We start from the raw sequence: 20,546 nt of genomic DNA, 5'->3' as shown, positions 1-20,546 counted from the left end.
CGGGTTCACTTTTGCGAGTAATTACTTTCCCGCAGAAAACGACGTCGTTTGATGGTACACTAATGATACCAGTATTAAATTCGAATTCAGTTCGGGTCATAACTGAATTGGAAACGGAAACGGATCCGGGTTGAATTAATTTCTGGTAGCGTTTCATTGTTTATTTATGGAACAAAACTGAAAGAGTTTTTTTTTGTTTGTTTGTGAAAAATACAAAAGTGAAAAGAGTTGTGAATGTTGTTTTGAAGTGAGACACACATATTTATAATATAGTATACTAGTACTAGAGTTTTTTTTTTTAATGAAAATTTTATAAAATATATTTATTTATGAATTTTATAATACATAGTTGAAAGTTCTTTCAACGAAGAAATGTGTGTCTAATGATGTAACGTTATTGATACGAGATTTTTAATTTCTAGAACTTAGAGAAAAAAAATGATTATTGACTAGGTCATTGGGGATTATTTTGTTTCTAGGATGTTTCCATCAGGATCACTAGCATGGATCTGAGACAATATTTTAGTTTTAGTTCTAGATAGATAGTACATAGTAGTAATGTGAAGAGTTGAAATTTAATATAGTTGTCAATTTCTAGATGATATCAAGTTATTAATTTCTTCATACTATTACTAGGTGTAGGACCAACTCCTTAAGGACTTTTGGAGCTAGGTTAAATTTCTTTTAACTTTGAACTGCAAGATTTAATTTGTAAAAAGTAAATACATTAATTAATCGAAATACAATCAATTTTAGTGAGTTTTTATTTTATTTTTTATATTAAAATTTTCTTCTTTTTTTACGGGTAATGTAATTTTTTTCTAAATCAAATATTTTCAAATGAAATTATAAACACTAATTCTTCATGTGGGATAGAAATATATGGATGTGTAATGTAAGTCTATATATGTGTTTAGGAATGTCTTTAGAAAGTTTATTTAAGAGGGAAAAAGAATAATTTTATTTTTATTTTAAAGTTAATAGGTTTATATTGTCAATAAAATTTGGAGTTTTTAAATTAGTCCATGTCAAAATTTTTTTAGAATTTTTATCTTCTAAACATTCACCGTTTACAATATAAGTCTCTATATCTATCTTTAAATTTTTATGCTTTTTGTCTTCTAAAAAGTACTTATAAGATTTCATTAATAATAATATCATGAATACAATTTAGAATATCAATACAAATATGAAAACTAGTTATATATGTGCTTACCTTTGTTATCGCATAAACTGCTTCATTTACTTGTCTCTTAACAAATTCAATTTTGTAGTTTCTAAAATGAAATTGGAAAATAGTTCGACAGTAAAAAATAATAACACGTAATTCAGTCTTGTTTCCCTTGATGGAATGAAAGTTATCAACACCCTTCAAATCTAATTCAAAATTCACTTATGCAAGTTGAAGATCATGGACCCACTATAAAACACTTAATAATTCTAGTATTTCTCTTTCAATGACTAAGATGGTTGCGAACCATTATGTTTTAGCTAAAACAAAATTTTCTCAATCATCTGTAATATAGATATCAATGTCAACATGAATAGATACAATAGATAAAGAAACATCTACAATACATTTATGACTTCCAAAATTGAGTTTAAGCCAAATTATGGGAGAGTTAACTATATCATTAGACACTCGTCTTTATTGGAGATTTTGTGTCAACAGTCACTCCTCTAATAGCCACATATCGCAGTTGATGACTTGCATTGGATTCTCACTAATGTTGTGTCGTATGTGATTGTTCTGTTGTTGCCACATACTCCAAAGAATCATTGTCATTGATACCACTTGTGTACGATCAAGCCTCAACAAAAGAGCAAAAATCACATTTGTGGCTAGGTTTGTTCCAACAGTGGTCCCTTGCACAATATCTCTAAACCTGCATTGATGCCAACAATTCATGCACAAAAACAAAACATTCAAACTATATTTGATGTCACCATCACACAAAACACAATGATCAGGACAATTGACACAATTATCGTGTAGTCTCGATTGCGTAGAAAGGCAATTTCGACAAATTATGCACAAAAGATCTTTAACCTTTGGTGGTACCTTTAATTTCCAGATTAGATTCCAGATTTCTATCATTTTGAACTTTGAAGTATCAATAAATTCATTTAGACAAAACATGTAAGCATTTCAGATAGTATACATGTCACTAGAATCGGTTTTCCAGACTCTAGTATGCTTTATCGCTAAGTCAAAAATTGTTGAAACTAGGGATATATTTCATTCTCTTTTCCAATGCATAATCAAACTATCAACATAAACATTTGCATGCTGATTATGCACCCCTAGTGGTTTAACAAGGCTAAACCCATCACTTAGCCAATTATTATTCCACAAAGGGATACTAGATCTGTTTCCAACACTCCACTGATATTCTGTCTGCAAAAGAGGTTTAGCACTCCAAACATCATTTGGATTGTAACCAAGGTTAGAAGACAAAAAATCACTCAAGGGAAATATTTATCTTTGAAAAGACGAGTGAGAAGGTTGTTCGAGTTAGATAACAATTGTCAACCTTGTTTACCAGTCATGGATAGATTAAAAGCAGCGATGCATTTAAAACTCACACCTTTGTCATGTTTATGTAGTGCGAGCTTTTCCCACTTTATCCAACTAATGCCTCTATCATGCCCTCAATTTTTGCCTCACCAAAATGAATTCGTCATTTTTTTTTCAATCTCATCCTCTAAAGCAAACATGCTCATTACATAAGACAGAATTGTTGAGGCAAAATCATAATTCAAGTGTTATAAAGATAAACAAACAAGTTAAATAAACTATAATCATGATTCTGATTGTATTAATGTTAAACTTGTGTTCTTAAGTGTTTTATTCAAAGATAGGCGATCTAATACATTCATACAACAATCACACCATGATCTAAATTAAAGAAATATTCATAACTGAACCATAAACTAATTACAAGATCATTGTGGTTTATCAAGATTATTATGGGTTTGGTTTTTAAAAATATCTTTCTGGTTTTTCAATATCATTCTAGTTAGTTCGTTTTAAGGACAGAAGTAGAACGAATCATTCCCCATAATATGGAACTTAAGATAAAAAAAATATCAAGACTACTCAAAGTTATACTCAAGCCCAAAATTCTAGCTAAAGGTACAAAGAAGCAAAAACATCATCAAGATCGATGATCAGGTCAAGCTCCATATTGATGAGCTATGAACTAGTAAAACTATGACAACAAAGATGGAAGGACATTGTTGTTGCACCTTTTGCACAGAGCTCAGGATGCCTCTGAGACAAAGAACTAACACCAGACAATTGTTAAATCCTTCAACCATATTTTTTCATTCAACACAAAACCAAGAACGTTATGGTTACATAGAAGAATATTATGGATTTAATAGCGCATATGTCTATTGAAAATCACTCGAACATATGTTTGTCTTCAGGTTGAGTAACGGCTATAATTAGTCATTTATAACCTTCTTCATGCCTATAAAGAAACTTCAAGGTGAAGACAGTAATAAGAATTTTTAGTTCAATCATTTCATCCATATCTTCATCAAGAATAAACAAGGATCAATCTAAGTAAGAAATATTCCAGAATTCGAATGCTCAAAATCTTGCTTTATAAAATGTATAAAGCAATATCATTCTCCAAGTCAAGCAAAAGCAAGTACAATTAAGAGGTTGTAAAGGAATCTGTTGTTTCTACCTTCAGACAGACCTGCACACGTGACTTAAAGCAAATAATTATTTCAGACAACTGGCAGGATCACAAATACAAGTCAGCTCATCTCAAACCAATTCAAAGAACGTTCTTGGATCTCAAGAACAATCCTAGTTTCAGCATAAATAACATTGTTTTATGGATGATCTTATTCATTCACTTGCTCATGACAGTTGGCCTACTTCCAACGATAAAATGAGTTGTCATAAGCTTTCTTCAAGTCTATAAATAAAGCTTCACGATGAAGAACAAAATACAACTCAAAGTGTCAAGCAAAACATCAATCATTCAATCATACTCGAGCTTGTCAAAATCATTCTAAAGTTGAAGTTTCATTCTCTTAGTGTTTTTTCAAATCAGTGATAACTGAGTTCTAAAATATGTAATCTATTTCTCAAACAAGAGTTGAGCAATACCCAGATTCTAGCATTCTCAAAATCATTATTTTGTAACTCAAAGCTATATTGTTAACATAGCTTGAGTAGTGTGTAAAAATTCTTTTATGATTTAAAAGGTAGATTGTAAAATCCTTTCTGAAATAGTGTTAGGTAACCTGTGGAAATATTTTTTAGGTAGAAAGGTAGAGACTGCGTAATAGATCAAGATTGATCTGTGAAAACCAAGAACATTCTTGTTTTGAGCACTTAGTGGAGAATCTCACATTTGTGAGAACTGGACGTAACCTGTGTTAGGTGAACCAGGATATATGCTTGTGTGATCTCTCTATCTCTATCTCTATTTATTGTTGGTCTTACATTCAGTTTTTATATTGATAAATTGATATTGTTGTTTTTCCACTAACCAATAACATTCTTCATTTATAACCGAGATCAATCTTGAGTTAAACTTTTCAGTTTTTAAACAATAATTTTTAAAAAGAGACAATTATAATTAAACCTCTTATTCCTTATAATTGACATTGTTACTTCAGTGTTGAGTAGGTTTTGATCCTACAAACTTCTATCAAAATTTCATTTGAAACTCAAGTTTATTTCTTAAAATAGTTTGAGTATATTGTAAAAATCATTTTAGTGATTAAAATATACCTTGTAAAAATCCTTTTTGGACTAAAATGTATATAGATATTCTTTCAAGATTGAAATGTGATTGTTGTAACTGATCAAGAAAGATTGTGGAAAAACAAGAACATTCTTGTGTGAATAACATTAGTGAAAAAACTTACAAATTGTGAGGACATGACGTAGTCCACATTAGGTGAACCATGATACATCATTGTATGATTTTCTTATCCCTATCATTTATTATTTCTTACTCACTATCATTGATTGTGTAGAAATAACATGTTTCATTTGTTTTTAACTAACCAATAATATTTTAAATTTTTATGTGTAACCAAGATTGATCTTGAGTTGATTTAAAAAGTAAAAGTATGTATTAACATTTCAAAAAGGGATCGCAATTTAAATTTTCCTTTCTTGTGATTGATATTGCTACTTCAGAAATTTTTTGGAGAATAAATTTAATTAGGACTTCTCGACCCGTCTAGGAGAGATTTTTACTATTCCATGAGTTGATCTTCCGCCAAACTTTGTCCTTAATGAATCTGAAAGTATTATTTTTACTTCTACCAATTATTGAAGATAAACCCAAATATTTTTTAGTCCCTAATATCGAGCTCATACCTAGAAAATTTGTAATCATACATTTCAAGTCTTCATTTATATTTATGCTACAAAACACATCACATATTTTCAAATTTTTAGCTTGATCTCGTGCGGCTTCATAAACACAATATTTTTCATAGTCTCTACATCTCTAATATATGCTCTAAATAACAAGAAGCAATCATTTGTAAACATAATGTGTGAAATAATTGGGGTCATTTCAACACAGTTTGACTCCATAAAGATCAACACGATTTTCCGCCTTTAAATATTTGTTGATTAGAATATCAGAAGTCCTAATTATGTGGACATTTAAATTTACATGTCATCCACATATAAAGTGAGTCAAAATTTTAATTATATTTATATTATTAATAATTAATTAAGTTTAAATCTTTTTCAAATTTTAAACTATTACTTTTTAAATTAAAAACTCTAATGTTCTCATTCCCTAAACAAACAAATTCTTATTTTCTTTAACATTAAGTCGATAAACAAAAAAAAAAAAAAAAACAAGCCAAATAAATTAAAAAAAAATAACTTACTTAAATAGAAAATTTTAAAAAATATCTTTAAATTTTAATTTAATTGACAAATACATGTATTTCAATTGCAAAAGCCATGTTATAAGTTTTTGCTCGACCTCACATATTTTCACCTGTAGCTACAAGAAGTCACATATATTAATTTTGTGAGTGAAAGTACATGGGTCGCAATCATATTAAGGTACACATTATTGAATATAAATATTAAAATATAAGTAAAATTTAATGACAAAAATGTATGAGTAAAATTATTCAAATATTATTTGTCCTATTCCACATTAATGTAAAGAGGTGAATGAATTAGTTTGCATTAATCTACCTTATACATACTTTGCACTAAGGAAAAATCTAATTCTTGTATTATAACTTGCACGTTAGTTGGAGATGCTATGCTATATACCAATATCGTAAGATCGCTCTACTCATAGGTATTCATCTTAGAGTGTCTTGATTTTCACAAAGAAAATTTGTTTTCATTGGTGACATTTTTTGAATTCAAAGTAGAATTGAGAGTGTTAAAATTTGTTATCTACCTGCTTTCAAATTCAACTGCTAAGAAAATTATTATCATTTATAAATTTTATATTTATTTATTTATGTATTTTATATTTTTATATATTATAAATTTTAATTTTGTCTTTTAAAACAAAAATATGATGATATATTACAAATTTTAATATTTTTTAAATTATTATCTAATATTTATATTATATTAATTATAATAAATATAATTATATATATAAATATGGGACGAGGTCAAAGTGGTTAAAGCTAACTCCAGCTGAGGTGAGGTGAAAAAGACAAAATTCGTCTTCAATGTGCATATCTAATATGACTGTAAATTTCAATATGTTCTCTTTTTTTTCCTATCTTATATATTTGGTCAAATAGAATATCTTGTGTTTATTTTCCAACAATATACTACGGACTAATATTTTATAGATAAAAATACATTTGTAATTCTTTAAGTTAAACTCACTTCTCATTTATCACTTATGTTATTTAAATTTATTTTATTGCGATTTAGTCTTTTAAGTTATATTATATTTTTATTTTTAATCTTTTATTTTAATTTCGACAACGATTAGTTTAATCGAAAGATTTTGAACATTTAAAACTCTATCAAGTGATGCAACAATATAACCCTCGTACTAATTCTTCAAAAATCTATCATCATATCATATAGATATTCTTTTAGAAAATTCCAGAAAGTTAAATGATTCTAAAATAAATAGCAACTATTCATCTAATAATACAGTAATCCAACATGCATTTAATTTGTCTATATTCAATTTACTATTGGAAAACATAATTATGTGATCTCTTATAACAGATATGAAAAGGGCTAAATGTTTAAAAGTATCACAACCTTGCGTACCTAATTTCGCATGTGGATTTTCAATATGTTGATCACTTTCTTTTCCTATCCTATATATTATTTTGTATCACTTTCCGGCAATATACAATATGGACAAATATTTTATAGCTAAAAAGTATATTTATAATCCGTTAAACTTAATTTTCACTTATGTGGTGCATGTTTATTTTATTCTGAATTGGTTCTCTAAGTTACATTATGTTTGCACTTTTATTATGTTTGCACTTTTATTATGTTTGCACCTTTAGTTATTTATCTCAATTTCGACAATAATTAGTTCAATTAAAAGTTTTTAAAAATTTGAAACTTTATCAAATGATGCAACAATATGTTCCTCATATTAATCTTTCAAAAATCATTTATTGAATCTTATAAATGATATATTTCTTGATTTTCTCTACAATAATTGAAACACATATATAGCCTTAACAACAATGTAATAAATATATATCTAGATAATTAATGTATTTAACTTCATTCACATGCAAGTAATTTGAACATTCAACTTATTGTGATGTTTCAATTAGAACTTAACATTTTATGACAATTATTTGAGAAAAATTTCAAACTTAAAATTTACGTAATTTAATAATTTTTAAAGACTAATGTTGCAAACGAATGTAACTTAAAGAAATTAAGCGAAAGTTGCTCTAAACTTAAAAGACTAAATGTGCATTTTCATCTATTTTATATGTCACATGTGGGTTGGATTTAACTCAACACTTACAAAACCAAACCAATTATAATATTTGACTCTTAACACAGCTCATTTATGTCCAATATTAGACATAGAAGCATGATCTGATTGACTAGATATCAAATGAATTGATAAGAGATGAGTTAACGAATTTTAAATATACTTTAATAACATTTTAAAATTTGGATTTAGTTAATAGTATTATATAACTTACTTATAAAGTGAAGAATAATATTTGTTATTACGAAGTCGTTTTTATATGATATATCATCTGATAGTTACAAAATGAACTTAATATAGGCAATCGATTTTGAAGGGTTCAAGTCAACATCATATTAGTAAGTCGGTAAGTTAGAGGATAATGAGTTAAGAGTGTTCGATGTGTAGTATTATACAACAGAGATGCAAAAAGGTGCATCAATTAATGCATCTTAGAAACTAGGAGTTTTGATAGAGGTTGGCCGCTATCAAATCAACCATACAATATCATAAAGTAAAGTCATTTATTTGAATTAAGCAAATATTTATAACACATATCATTATCAAGTTTATGTACCATTTGGCAAAGCAAGGTGGATAGAAGAAAAGGTACCTTAGATAAAGTTGATTATGCATCTCCATACACTAATTAGATTACATGTATTCAACTTAACTTAATAATATTGACAATAAACTCAAAGATTTTTGTATTTTGATTAATAACAAATATCAAATTTGAGGTCCGAACTATAATTTGATTTTGATGATTGTTTTCATTTAACTAATTTTGAACTTACCAAGAAAGAACTAAAATTGAATAGATTTAGATTTGTCACGCAACAACTACGCTTCAATCGTTTAACATCCTTACGGTGGAAAAAAATAGCCGAAATATAAATTAGGTCCAAGTTCAAATATTATTTTCTCAAAAATTGACCTTTCAAAAAATAGATTATAAAAATGTATATAAAGCAATAATGTATGCTTCGAAAACGTTTTAATTAATGAATAATAGTTAAAAAAGTTTTAATTTTTAACAGCTATTTTCACTATCATTGCATGTAAATTATATGTAAATATTATCTTATGAAATGAAATATCTAACCTAACTTAAAAGATAGTATAATAAAAAAAACGTCACTCCATAGTGAAATATCAGGCAATGAAAGTAATTCACAAAACCAACGTCTGAATACTTGATTGAAGCCTTGAACAATCAAATATACTAAATGACAAGCTCAATCAAAGCATACACATTCATAAACTGGATATTAAAAATAAAACCATAAAACAAAATCAGGATGAAGGATTGACAAAAATGTCTTATAAATTAAATGCAATTGAACATCCTTCAGCAGCAAAATTAAACCATGAAACCTAGCTGCTTTTACAAAATGAAGTTCTCAAAAGATCAAATAAGCAAAAACAGCACCATCAAAAACAACCACAAAATAAATATGACCACCGCCGATCAAGAACCCAGTTTTGTAAGTTTGGCTGAATGAAACCGGCAAAGACTTGCAAAATAAACTGCAAAATTAAACTAAGACTCCGGAAAGATAAACTACTATAAAGGAACAACTTCAGCAGCAACCATGGTGATGATGATGTGCAAACTCACTTCTTCTTGACTGCAGCCTTGGTGATCTTGGCTCCAGTTGGATCCTTCTTCTCAACACTCTTAATGACACCGACAGCAACAGTTTGACGCATGTCCCTCACAGCAAAACGACCAAGTGGTGGATACTCGGAGAAAGTTTCCACAACCATAGGCTTTGTTGGAATCATCTTAACAAGACCAGCATCACCATTCTTCAAAAACTTAGGCTCCTTCTCGAGTTCCTTACCAGATCGTCTGTCAATCTTGGTGAGAAGCTCAGCGAACTTAACAGCAATGTGGGAGGTGTGACAGTCGAGGACTGGGGCATAACCGTTTCCAATCTGTCCTGGATGGTTCATGATGATGACTTGGGAAGTGAAGTTGGCAGCTTCCTTAGCAGGGTCATCCTTGGAGTTGGATGCAACGAAACCACGCTTGAGATCCTTCACTGCAACATTCTTAACATTGAATCCAACATTGTCTCCGGGGAGAGCTTCGGTGAGAGCCTCGTGGTGCATCTCAACAGACTTAACTTCAGTTGTCAGACCGGTAGGGCCAAAGGTAACGATCACACCAGGCTTGATGACTCCAGTCTCAACACGTCCGACTGGCACAGTTCCAATACCACCGATCTTGTAAACATCTTGCAATGGAAGCCTGAGGGGCTTGTCTGAGGGTCTCTTGGGCTCGTTGATCTGGTCAAGAGCCTCAAGGAGAGTTGGTCCCTTGTACCAGTCAAGGTTGGTGGACCTCTCAATCATGTTGTCTCCCTCAAATCCAGAGATTGGAACGAAGGGGATTTTGTCAGGGTTGTAACCAACCTTCTTCAAGTATGAAGAAACTTCCTTCACGATTTCATCGTACCTGGCCTTTGAGTACTTGGGTGTAGTGGCATCCATCTGAAACAGAATATAGCAAGCAATGTTAAAATCTGCAACTCAACCAACAAATGAGAGCAATAATTTTACGTATACAATGAAATTATATTCAATTAACCTAGAAATGGTAATGATAAATGTCGATTATAGGTTTAAAACTGATATCTAGAAAATTAACGTAGAGTCTATATTAACAATTCATAATAATAAAAATAATACTAATGATGTACAGATAAATTAAAATATTAGAAATTTACCTTGTTACAACAACAGATCATCTGTTTCACTCCAAGAGTGAAAGCAAGAAGGGCGTGCTCACGGGTCTGTCCATCCTTAGAGATACCAGCCTCAAAACCACCAGTGGTGGAGTCAATGATAAGGACAGCACAATCAGCTTGGGAGGTACCAGTAATCATGTTCTTAATGAAATCACGATGTCCGGGGGCATCGATGACTGTGCAGTAGTACTTGGTGGTCTCGAATTTCCACAAGGCAATATCGATGGTAATACCTCTTTCACGCTCAGCCTTAAGCTTGTCGAGCACCCAGGCGTACTTGAATGAACGTTTGTTCATCTCAGCAGCCTCCTTCTCGAACCTCTCAATGACACGCTTGTCAATACCTCCAAGCTTGTAGATCAAGTGACCAGTGGTGGTTGATTTTCCAGAGTCGACATGTCCAATGACGACAATGTTGATATGAAACTTTTCTTTACCCATGATATCTTAGCTGCAATTCAGAAATTCAGAAGAGTTTCAAAAGTCAGAAAAAATATGCTCAAATTAAATCACGTTAATTAGCAATTTAACAACATGATAATTGAGCAGACAAAATAACAAACAGCCTCTAACATAGTCATCAATTGTTTACAACAGCAAATTTATAAAAAAAATATTTATCAAAGAGTAATCAAAACACAGATAAATCAAATTGTTAACATTATACAAAAATTTTATTACATGAGAATCATATCGACGATGGACTCGACAAATATATACTCAAAGAGGTAAAAGAAAAAACTTTGAATAAACAACTGTCAAAAAAATAATACACCTAAGCTCTATAATTGTTAACAACACCAAATTCCAAAACAGTTTAAACAAATCAGATCTAACCAAAAGAAATTAAAACATTAAAAAAAAAAACATAATTTCATAACATTAACAATACACATGATTTCATATCATAAAAAAAATACAAAAAAGCGCTGAATATAAACAACTTCAAATAATCAAATTTAAAAGAATTTAAAAACATGTTCTAATAGATCCAATTACATACAAAAAAAAATTATTAACAAGATCTCATGTTGTAACAGAGTATAAAGAGCTCACAAAATTTTCCTAACAAAATCATCAAATCAAAAACAAAACAAATCATGCAAATTTAAATGAAACGAAACGAACAAAATCATCAGAAATGAACATAGATCGAATAAAAAAGAGAAGATAAGAAAGTTTGTTACCAAAGAAGAAATGAAATCTAAGACTCGTTCGGAATCCTCAGCCGCAGAGAGAGACTGAAGAATGAAAGAACAAGTAAGGAGTTGTAATGAAAAAACTAGGGTTACAACTTTTTTATAGTCATAAAGATTTTTTCATATTCCCAAAGTATCCTTCGTTTTATTTTTAATTTCCGAATATACCCTCGCTTTCTTATTTGAACGTTTTTGTTTCACACTTATGATAAGTGCGTCGTAGTTACTCTCGTGGCTTTTCTATTGGTTTTTCTTGGAATTGAGGTGCACGCGTGGGATTCTCGCTTGTAGAAGTTTTTTTAGGTAAAATAAATGATTAAATAAGAAAGTTGTTAGTTTAGAGTTTCATACGACATCGTTTCATTGAGGTTTGCAATATTGCAATATCGTTTTGGGCTCTTGATCGTGGCCCAAATTCAAAATGCCCAAGAAAATAAAATAAGGAAGGATGTTTTTTTTTTATATCCCCACATCTAATCCTCCCACATTAAAATTATTAAATTAATAAAAATAACCCCTTTTTTTTAATTTTTATAATTTTTTAATACTATACTTCCATTATATAATAAATTTAAGTTTTGTGGTATTTATTTTTAAAATATATATACAGTGTGAAATTCAAATTTTGAAATTTGGAATAGTAAATAATATATATTTATTTTATAAAATCTTCATTGGAGTTTTATATAATATAATTTAAGAAATTAAGTATAATAAAACTTAAAAATTGAGTTTTATGAAATATGGTCAAACTTAACATTAGCGATTTATGGAACGTATTTAAACATAAATAGGTATTATTGGAATTTTGATAAAATGCAGAGGCGGAGGAAAAATAAATATTATTTGAACATTGGTATTTTTTTTCAATATTATATCAAAATTTTGTTGAAAGATATTACATCAAAATTGTTATAAATAAATAAATAAATATTAAACATAACTGATAAATAAATATAATACTTCAATAATATATATATATATATATATATATATATATATATATTATACTTATATGACAAAATATAAAGTTCTAAATTATTGTATAGAAGGATACTCCTCTATTCCTACAATAATCGTAACATTTGCAAAAATATCTTATCTAAAAAAGAATGACACTTCAAGTTTTCAATACAACTTTTTTTCAAATTATATCCTCTAATATATCTTCTTATTAATAATATGTTCACCACTCTTATTATCCCACTTCTTTATGTTTATGGTAATTGAAATATACTAATATTTAATTAGAACAACTTTGTAAAATTGTTATTTCTCTTTTCTTTGTGAATTATAATATATATTTTATGAATGAATATTAATTTGTGCATCACACGCGTCAATTACATTAATAATCAATAATATTTACTAATAGTTTTTTAACGAACTCTTTCATATTTGTTATTTTATAAAATAACTCATATCTCACTTAACACTCTCAGTAACTCACACTTCATTTCACACTCTCACATTGATTCATACAATATCGTCTTAAAATCATGCAATTCAATTATCATTTAAATTATTAATGGGAAAATTCTTTTCTAAATTTAGAAGGATATTATATTCTATAGATATGCTACTGCATTATTTAAATATAACAAAAATCTCAGAATAAAAAATTAAATTGTTAAAATTTATTAATTATTCAAATCAATTAATATTTGGTAATTATTAAAGAAAAGGCAAAGAAAAAATTAAATATAAATTATGTACACATAGTGATGGAAATGATATATTTCAAATTTATATAAAATAAAATAAAAAACACACATATTTTATATATCTACTACTAAATTTTTAAAACATCCAGAAGCATTAAAAATAAAAAATATCTCTTTGACTGACATTCAAAGGTTTCACAATATTAGATAACGATTTGAAAAAAAAATAGACACATTTAATCACACTAAATTAAGGCCCAACAAAATGAGAAACATTGAAAATCATTAAAGCATAATAACTTGAAAAATCAAGAGGTAAAGAAAAGCGCATTTAAAAAGATAATAAATTGGGAAATACACTGTTAAAGGGATCAAATTTCAACGAGTCACTCTGTCACTATATTAAACCATCCAATAAAAACTTATGTGTCACAATATCACACATTTTAATGCTCAATTACTCAGATTTATCACAGAAAAATAAATATATGTTTGCTAAATTGGTAACTAGTAATTGAGTTAATATAATCAATTCATAACAATTAACAGCTCCCAAACATTTACCTTCTTTTTTATCTATTAAAAAGGGATATACGGTTATTGTTTATTTTAAAATCACTTTTTTAATTTTTTTCTTTAATTAAATAAATATTATATATATATATATATATATATATATATATATTTAGTTTTCTTGTATTGGTATTTTACGTCTTGATGTGATGTTTAATGTTTTGTTTTTTGTGGTATTCATTTGATTTAAATTGATAAATTAATTTCAATCAAGTACATATTTAATTTTAATTAAGGAGTGTACATGGGTGCGGGCCGACCCGCCAACCAGATCACTCAACCCGATTTTGACCTGTATCCAGTCACTTTCAGGTCATACCCAATTCCGACCCGTTGAAACTCACTTATATTTGGTTCGGGTAATGGGTTTAACAATTTGAACCCTTCAATCCGACTCGGTAACTAGTTATATATTTTTTCAAAAAAAATTGTTTGTCAGTCACAACAGTTTCATAGGGTTTCATTACTCTTTCTCTTTAGATTTGTAGCTTCTTGAAGTCGCGTCGCCGTCCACCTTCTTCTTTTGTTGTGTAAGTGCTCACAACTGTTATGATTTTTATACAAATTAGTTATAATAAAATATTATTAATAACTAATTTTTATATGAATGCTTATGTAAGGTGTTAATGCATCTAGGCTAAATACTGAATTTTTCTCGCAATTTAATATCTAATTTGTTTTGGCCTTATAATTTTGTTAAGTATTTATACTTGAAGTTGACATTGCTTAGAATTGATGAATTTTTATATTTTATTGTTATTGAATTTATTTATGTATTTGAAGATTGTTCGATTTATTTTTTTGTATGAGAGGTTGATGATTTTTTAAAGAATTGAATGATGTGATTGAATTTTTATAGTTTTTTAGACATTCAAGTTTTAAATATATTTTCATTCAATATATTTTCTCGTAAAATTAAAAATAGGTTATTATTTATGTATAACCCGTCAACCTAACTCAATCCAACGTGTTCTTGATCAGATTAGTTTCGTTCGAGTTAAATGAAAAAAATACGGGTTTAGAATTTAACCCAACTCAAATATAATCGATTGAGTCCGGTATTGGGTTTTGTCAAAATTGGCCCAACCCAACCCATATACACCCCAAATTGTCGTCTTCAACTTTCCAGTTACGGACACATGTTTATTTTGGACAATTGTAGGATTTGTCACAATTATAGTCATTATGTCATTTTATGGTATTAACTTAGGTGTTATAAGTTTGTTCATATATCTATTGTTTTTGTTTTAGCAGCTTTAAATTATATTGATGATCAATGTAATTTTTATCAATTTGTGGAAAGAAATTTTTTTTCAAAAAAAAATTGAATTAATATAAGCAACAAACCCTTTATATGTTTAATGATCTAACATATTAGTAAAATTTAATGCTATGATTCTTTAATTACCCTTCAATTAATTCAAATTTGTAACATTTTATATGAATTGAACAAGTTTTTATGAGAGGAAAATTATAAAATGTAATTATTATTTTATACACTTTTTTGAAATATACGAAAATATTTTTTTTTTATATAGAAAAGATTGAAGAGAGTACATAATATATATAATATATATGAGAATGATGTGATCATACAAAAGATATGCATAAGAAAAATAATGCTAAGAGACAATTAATGGTAAACAGTTTATGATTTATTTTGGGCGATTTAAAATATAGGTAAAATTTAACTATTTTAAATTATATTTAATGCTATTGTTTCTTAATTATCTATCAATCAATTTAGATTTTTAACATTTTATATTCGTAGAACAAGTTTTGACGAAGGATAGATTATGAAATGTAATTTATTTATTTTTACAATTAATGAGCATTTTTTTAGCTAAAAAGAGAACATGACATGAGAGTGATGTATCTACACACTTTTAATGATATATAGTTTATAATACCTTTAAGAATATATGTTTAGTGTTTTGCAATCAACTATAGATATCTTTTAAAGAAATTCTAGAGAGTTAATGGTTCTAAAATAAATAGCAACTATTCATCTAATATTACAATAATTCAACATGTATTTATTTATTATCGAAGAAAAACCTATATTCAATTTACCATTAAAAAATATAATATTTTGATCTTTTATAAAAGATATATGAAAAAGGCTAAATATTTAAAAGTAGGCTTAATTGCAGTTTTGGTCCTCCTATTTTAACTGAATTGCGAAAGTAGTTCCCCATTTTGTTTCTCCCCAGTTTTGGTTCCTCAAACAGAATTTTGGTCCAAAACTTGATGAAATTTTATTTTTTTGTATCTATTTAAGTGACATCATGCCTCAAGATCTCATTTGCAACAATTGTAATTGAAATCTATTATCATAAATGGTATAGTACGGTTTTAAAAAAATGAAATTTCATCAAGTTTTGGACCAAAATTCTGTTTGGGGAACCAAAACTGGAGATAAACAAAATGAAGTGACTACTTTCGCAATTCAGCTAAAATAGAGTGACCAAAACTACAATTAAGCCTCAAAAGTATCATAAACTCTTAACAAGTTTATATTATTATAACTACTTCTTTTAATACCCTTGATCTTTATTGAGTATCTTAAAATGAGGAATCGAGTCCAAAGATAAGTGATAAATTTAAATCAACATATATATATATATATATATATATATATATATATATATATATATTTTATTTTGGAGGAAATATATTCTAATTATATTATGTTATGTTTTATATAAAATATAAAATAAGTGATTTTGGTATTCGGTAATTTAGAAATTATTTTTTAGAAATAAAAAAATTTATTTTATGTTTATTTCATAATTTTTTTTAAATTAGTTATAAAATTCATTTTTTTAGAAATTACTAAAAATAACTTCTCATTTAAAGTAATTTTTATATATAAATTTTTTTAATTCTCAAGTTTGTCAAAAAGATATAAAAAAAAATAGACTAAAACTTACAAAAGTAATTATTTTTATTTTAAAAAAAGTAATTCTTTTAAAAGGTAAAATTGTAATAAACGGGATTTAAATCACTAACAAATAAATTAAAATATATTCATGATTAATTGGTTTTAACATATTCAACATAACATTAAAATATATTATTTAAAAAATTTAAAATTTTCAGAGTGAATATTAATCCGTGCAATATTGTACGTAGGCGTGGAAATAAATCAGACCGATCAACAATGGTTTACGACCTAGCATACGTTAGCACATATCTTTTTTTAAAACATAGGTCAAAAATTGTAAAAAAAAATCTATTTAATTAAACAAAAAAATTATACTATATACACATAATGAGCCTTTTAGGTCTATTATACTGACATATTTAAATAAATATAAATAATATTTTTTATATATTATATTAAATTTTGATATTTTTGTTATATATTAAACTCTTAGTAATTTATGCATATTAATCTTCTTTAGTTTTTGACATATTTTAATGTATTATTATAAAATGGAATTAAAGTATGATGTGTATAAAGTCATATTCTTCAAAATGTCATGTTAAATATTAAAATATAACTTAATTCCGTTGCTATATTAACGCATTAATCTATTTAAATATATGTTTGATTACTTATTCAAATATGTTAAAATAAAAAAAGTTTTTAAGTTGACTAACATGTCATACTAGACTAATATTAAGGTTAGACTCGGTCTAAAACGTAAACTTACGTCAAACAACATATAAGACTTATATGTCTTAATTTTTTTGAAAAACGAGACTCGATTCTTATAAATCATAACTCGACTAAGCTATTTTCACTCTCAATTGCATGAAATATTTATACTATTAATCATAATATATATATTTCCTAGTAACTTCTAAATAAACTATTTCCCAAGTGTCACTCTTTAATAATCCTTAATCACATGTGTTATTCTCTAATGCAATAATAACAAAAATATCCTATGTGTCATTTGTTGAGACAAAATCTCTCTCAAATGATTTTAATGATAACAAAATTATTTAAAAAATTATGATTGTGGTTAATGACTAATTCATGCTTTTGAGTGAGTTCTTATAAGAAAATAGGTTATTCATCATTAAGATAAAAAGGAGAAAAATTTGATTCAAGTATTCAATTCTGGAGGATAGACATACAAGAGGATGAACCTCTAAGAGGATGAACCTTCAAAGTTGCAAAATATTCATCCTCACTGAAATAATGTTTTTTATTCATAAAAAAGAAGACAAATTAGTATCAAAGAATGAATAAATCAAGCAATTTAAACAAATAAGTCAGAGGACAGATTTAATAGGTACGAGGACGGACTATACGAGGTTATAGGATGGATCTATAGTCAAGATCATCCTTAGATGTTGAAAGCGACCCAACACACCACTCTCGTATGTTGAAATCGTCCCAACATCAACTTACAAAAAGGTAGTAGCTAACAAGACACTTGAAGAATGGAAAAAGAAAAGGACAATTCACGTCCAAGTTCATAGGAGGTTTGAACCTCCTGTACGAGGATGGACTCAATCAGTCCAAGGACAGCTGAATGACAGTTCTGTAATTATGATGCATGGCCTTGGACATTTTAATTAAGTCCCCAACGGTCATAAAGTGTTCAACATTTGAAAAGACCATCACAAGATCTCTATAAAAGTCGTGGAGCTCTTCATCATCAATACACAACAACATTGCATAAAAAGAGCAAGATTCTTAAAGCTATCAAGAGCAATTTCCATCATCTCTTTATATTTTATATAGTCTTACACTAGATCTTTGAAATATCATTTTAGAAAGTGTTAAGAGAAATATCATATTCATATCACTTTGTAATTTCTACGTGAGTTACACTTGGAAATAGTTGGAACATGCAAGAAACAAGGTTGTAAGCTTGATAAGGTTAAAGAATACACAAAGTGTAATCAGCCTCTGTGAGAGATTAATCATTTTGATCTTTAGTAAAAACTCACAAGTGTGTGAAGACTGGACGTAACCTTCATTGGACGAACCAGTATAAAAGTTGTGTGTGTCATCTTCTTTACTTTCTCTATCATTTATTCAGCTCAAATTTAAAGACTTAAATTATCTCATCCTCTATGAGAGGATAATGATTCAAAACCCGTGAGAAAATTTTTAAACAGCAATATCCTGGACACTGGAGCAAACACTTCATAATAGTTTATGTATGCCATTTATAAGAATCATTTGACAACAAATCTTGCTTTGTATTTAGCAATTGTTCTGTCTGGATTTAGCTTTAGTTTGTAGACCCCTTTAACTTCTATTTGCTTTTGTTTTGGAGGTAAGTCAATCATGTACCAAGTATGATTCTTCTTAATTGTCTTCATTTCTTCTATCATTTATTTATTCCAATATACTCTATGTTGAGGCAAAAACCTTTTTGATATATGAGTTAATGACAACAAACTCTATAAAATAAATGATTAAATTTATGATTGGTGGTCTACTAATGATTGCACTTGAGTTTTGTTTAAAGATTATGAACTGCATAAGTGAACAAGCAAGAAGTCATTCACTTCATCAAAATGCATCAATAATGAAATAATCTTAAAAGGAATGTATCATATATCAATCATTCAAGAGAATGATTATTACATCTTCAAGATAGCATTTTCATGAAGAAGATGGTCAAATGCATTCATACAACAATCAATGATCATATTATGCTATAAACCAGAAGCAATATCATTTAAAAGAAGCAAGATCAAATATGAGAAACAAAGAATGTTTGGGTTATTAAACAGAAAAGTGAAGAACATTCTTGAGAGTATTCTGGAAAACAAATATCATTCTAGACAGTAGTTTGAAAAACGAAGAATGTTCTATTTTTAACAGCATTAATCCAAGAACATTATGGTTTACGAAGAACAAAGCCTTCTGGAAATCAAGATTCATTCAAACTATAATAACTCATCAAGATGCATGACAAATTGCAAGTAACTATCAGAATAATTAGAATGGAACACGCAAGGAAACCTTAGACAGATTCATTTAACAAACTCAGAATGACATAAGCAATGTATGAAGTTACAAGTTTTGATTCTTTAGAGTAATGACTTAAAATCAAAGTAAGATATGAACAAAAGAGAAAATACATCAGTGGTACACTTGTAGAACAATTGCTATACAAACAAAATTCATATCCAATTGTTATACACTTAAAACAGAAAACGAAGAGTGTTCTCCGTTTTCACAACTTTAATCCAAGAACGTTCTCATTTACAAAGAGTAAAATCTATTGTAATTTAAGATAGATCTGAGCTGCAAAAGTACATATATCTACACTACAAAACATTAGCATTCATCATAGAGAAAATTAATAATATACACAAGATTGTTTTGGATAGATTCGATCAAAGAGGATCAACAAAGGCAAAGCAAAACATCAAGATCAATCTTCAAATTGATGAGCTATGAGCAAGGACAATCATGACAACAAGGACACTGCTGCTGAA

General features: G+C 28.0%; 1 protein-coding gene across 1 annotated transcript; it reads right to left on the bottom strand.

Annotated features, from left to right (window-relative positions):
* Positions 1 to 9,130: 9,130 nt before the first annotated feature.
* On the bottom strand, positions 9,131 to 11,965 carry EF1A (elongation factor 1-alpha). Its single transcript, NM_001365163.1, has 3 exons — positions 11,881 to 11,965; positions 10,673 to 11,144; positions 9,131 to 10,436 (listed from the first exon to the last, which is right to left on the bottom strand). Exons 2-3 carry the CDS (start codon positions 11,132 to 11,134, stop codon positions 9,555 to 9,557), a joined length of 1,344 nt encoding a protein of 447 aa, NP_001352092.1. The 5' UTR covers positions 11,135 to 11,144; positions 11,881 to 11,965; the 3' UTR covers positions 9,131 to 9,554.
* Between the last annotated feature and the right edge of the window lie 8,581 nt (positions 11,966 to 20,546).

Source organism: Cicer arietinum, chromosome 2 (genome assembly GCF_000331145.2).
Source record: "Cicer arietinum cultivar CDC Frontier isolate Library 1 chromosome 2, Cicar.CDCFrontier_v2.0, whole genome shotgun sequence".
NCBI classification, from domain to species: domain Eukaryota; kingdom Viridiplantae; phylum Streptophyta; class Magnoliopsida; order Fabales; family Fabaceae; genus Cicer; species Cicer arietinum.
The sequence above is the reverse complement of the archived record's forward strand: the minus strand, read 5'-3'. Positions and strand labels throughout refer to the sequence as shown.

Excerpts from the sequence above, each read along its gene's own strand:
- EF1A (NM_001365163.1), bottom strand. The coding sequence starts at position 11,134 with ATGGGTAAAGAAAAGTTTCATATCAACATTGTCGTCATTGGACATGTC. Across the intron at positions 10,437-10,672 it reads TGATCTGTTGTTGTAACAAG|ATGGATGCCACTACACCCAA; the intron begins GTAAATTTCTAA and ends ATTCTGTTTCAG.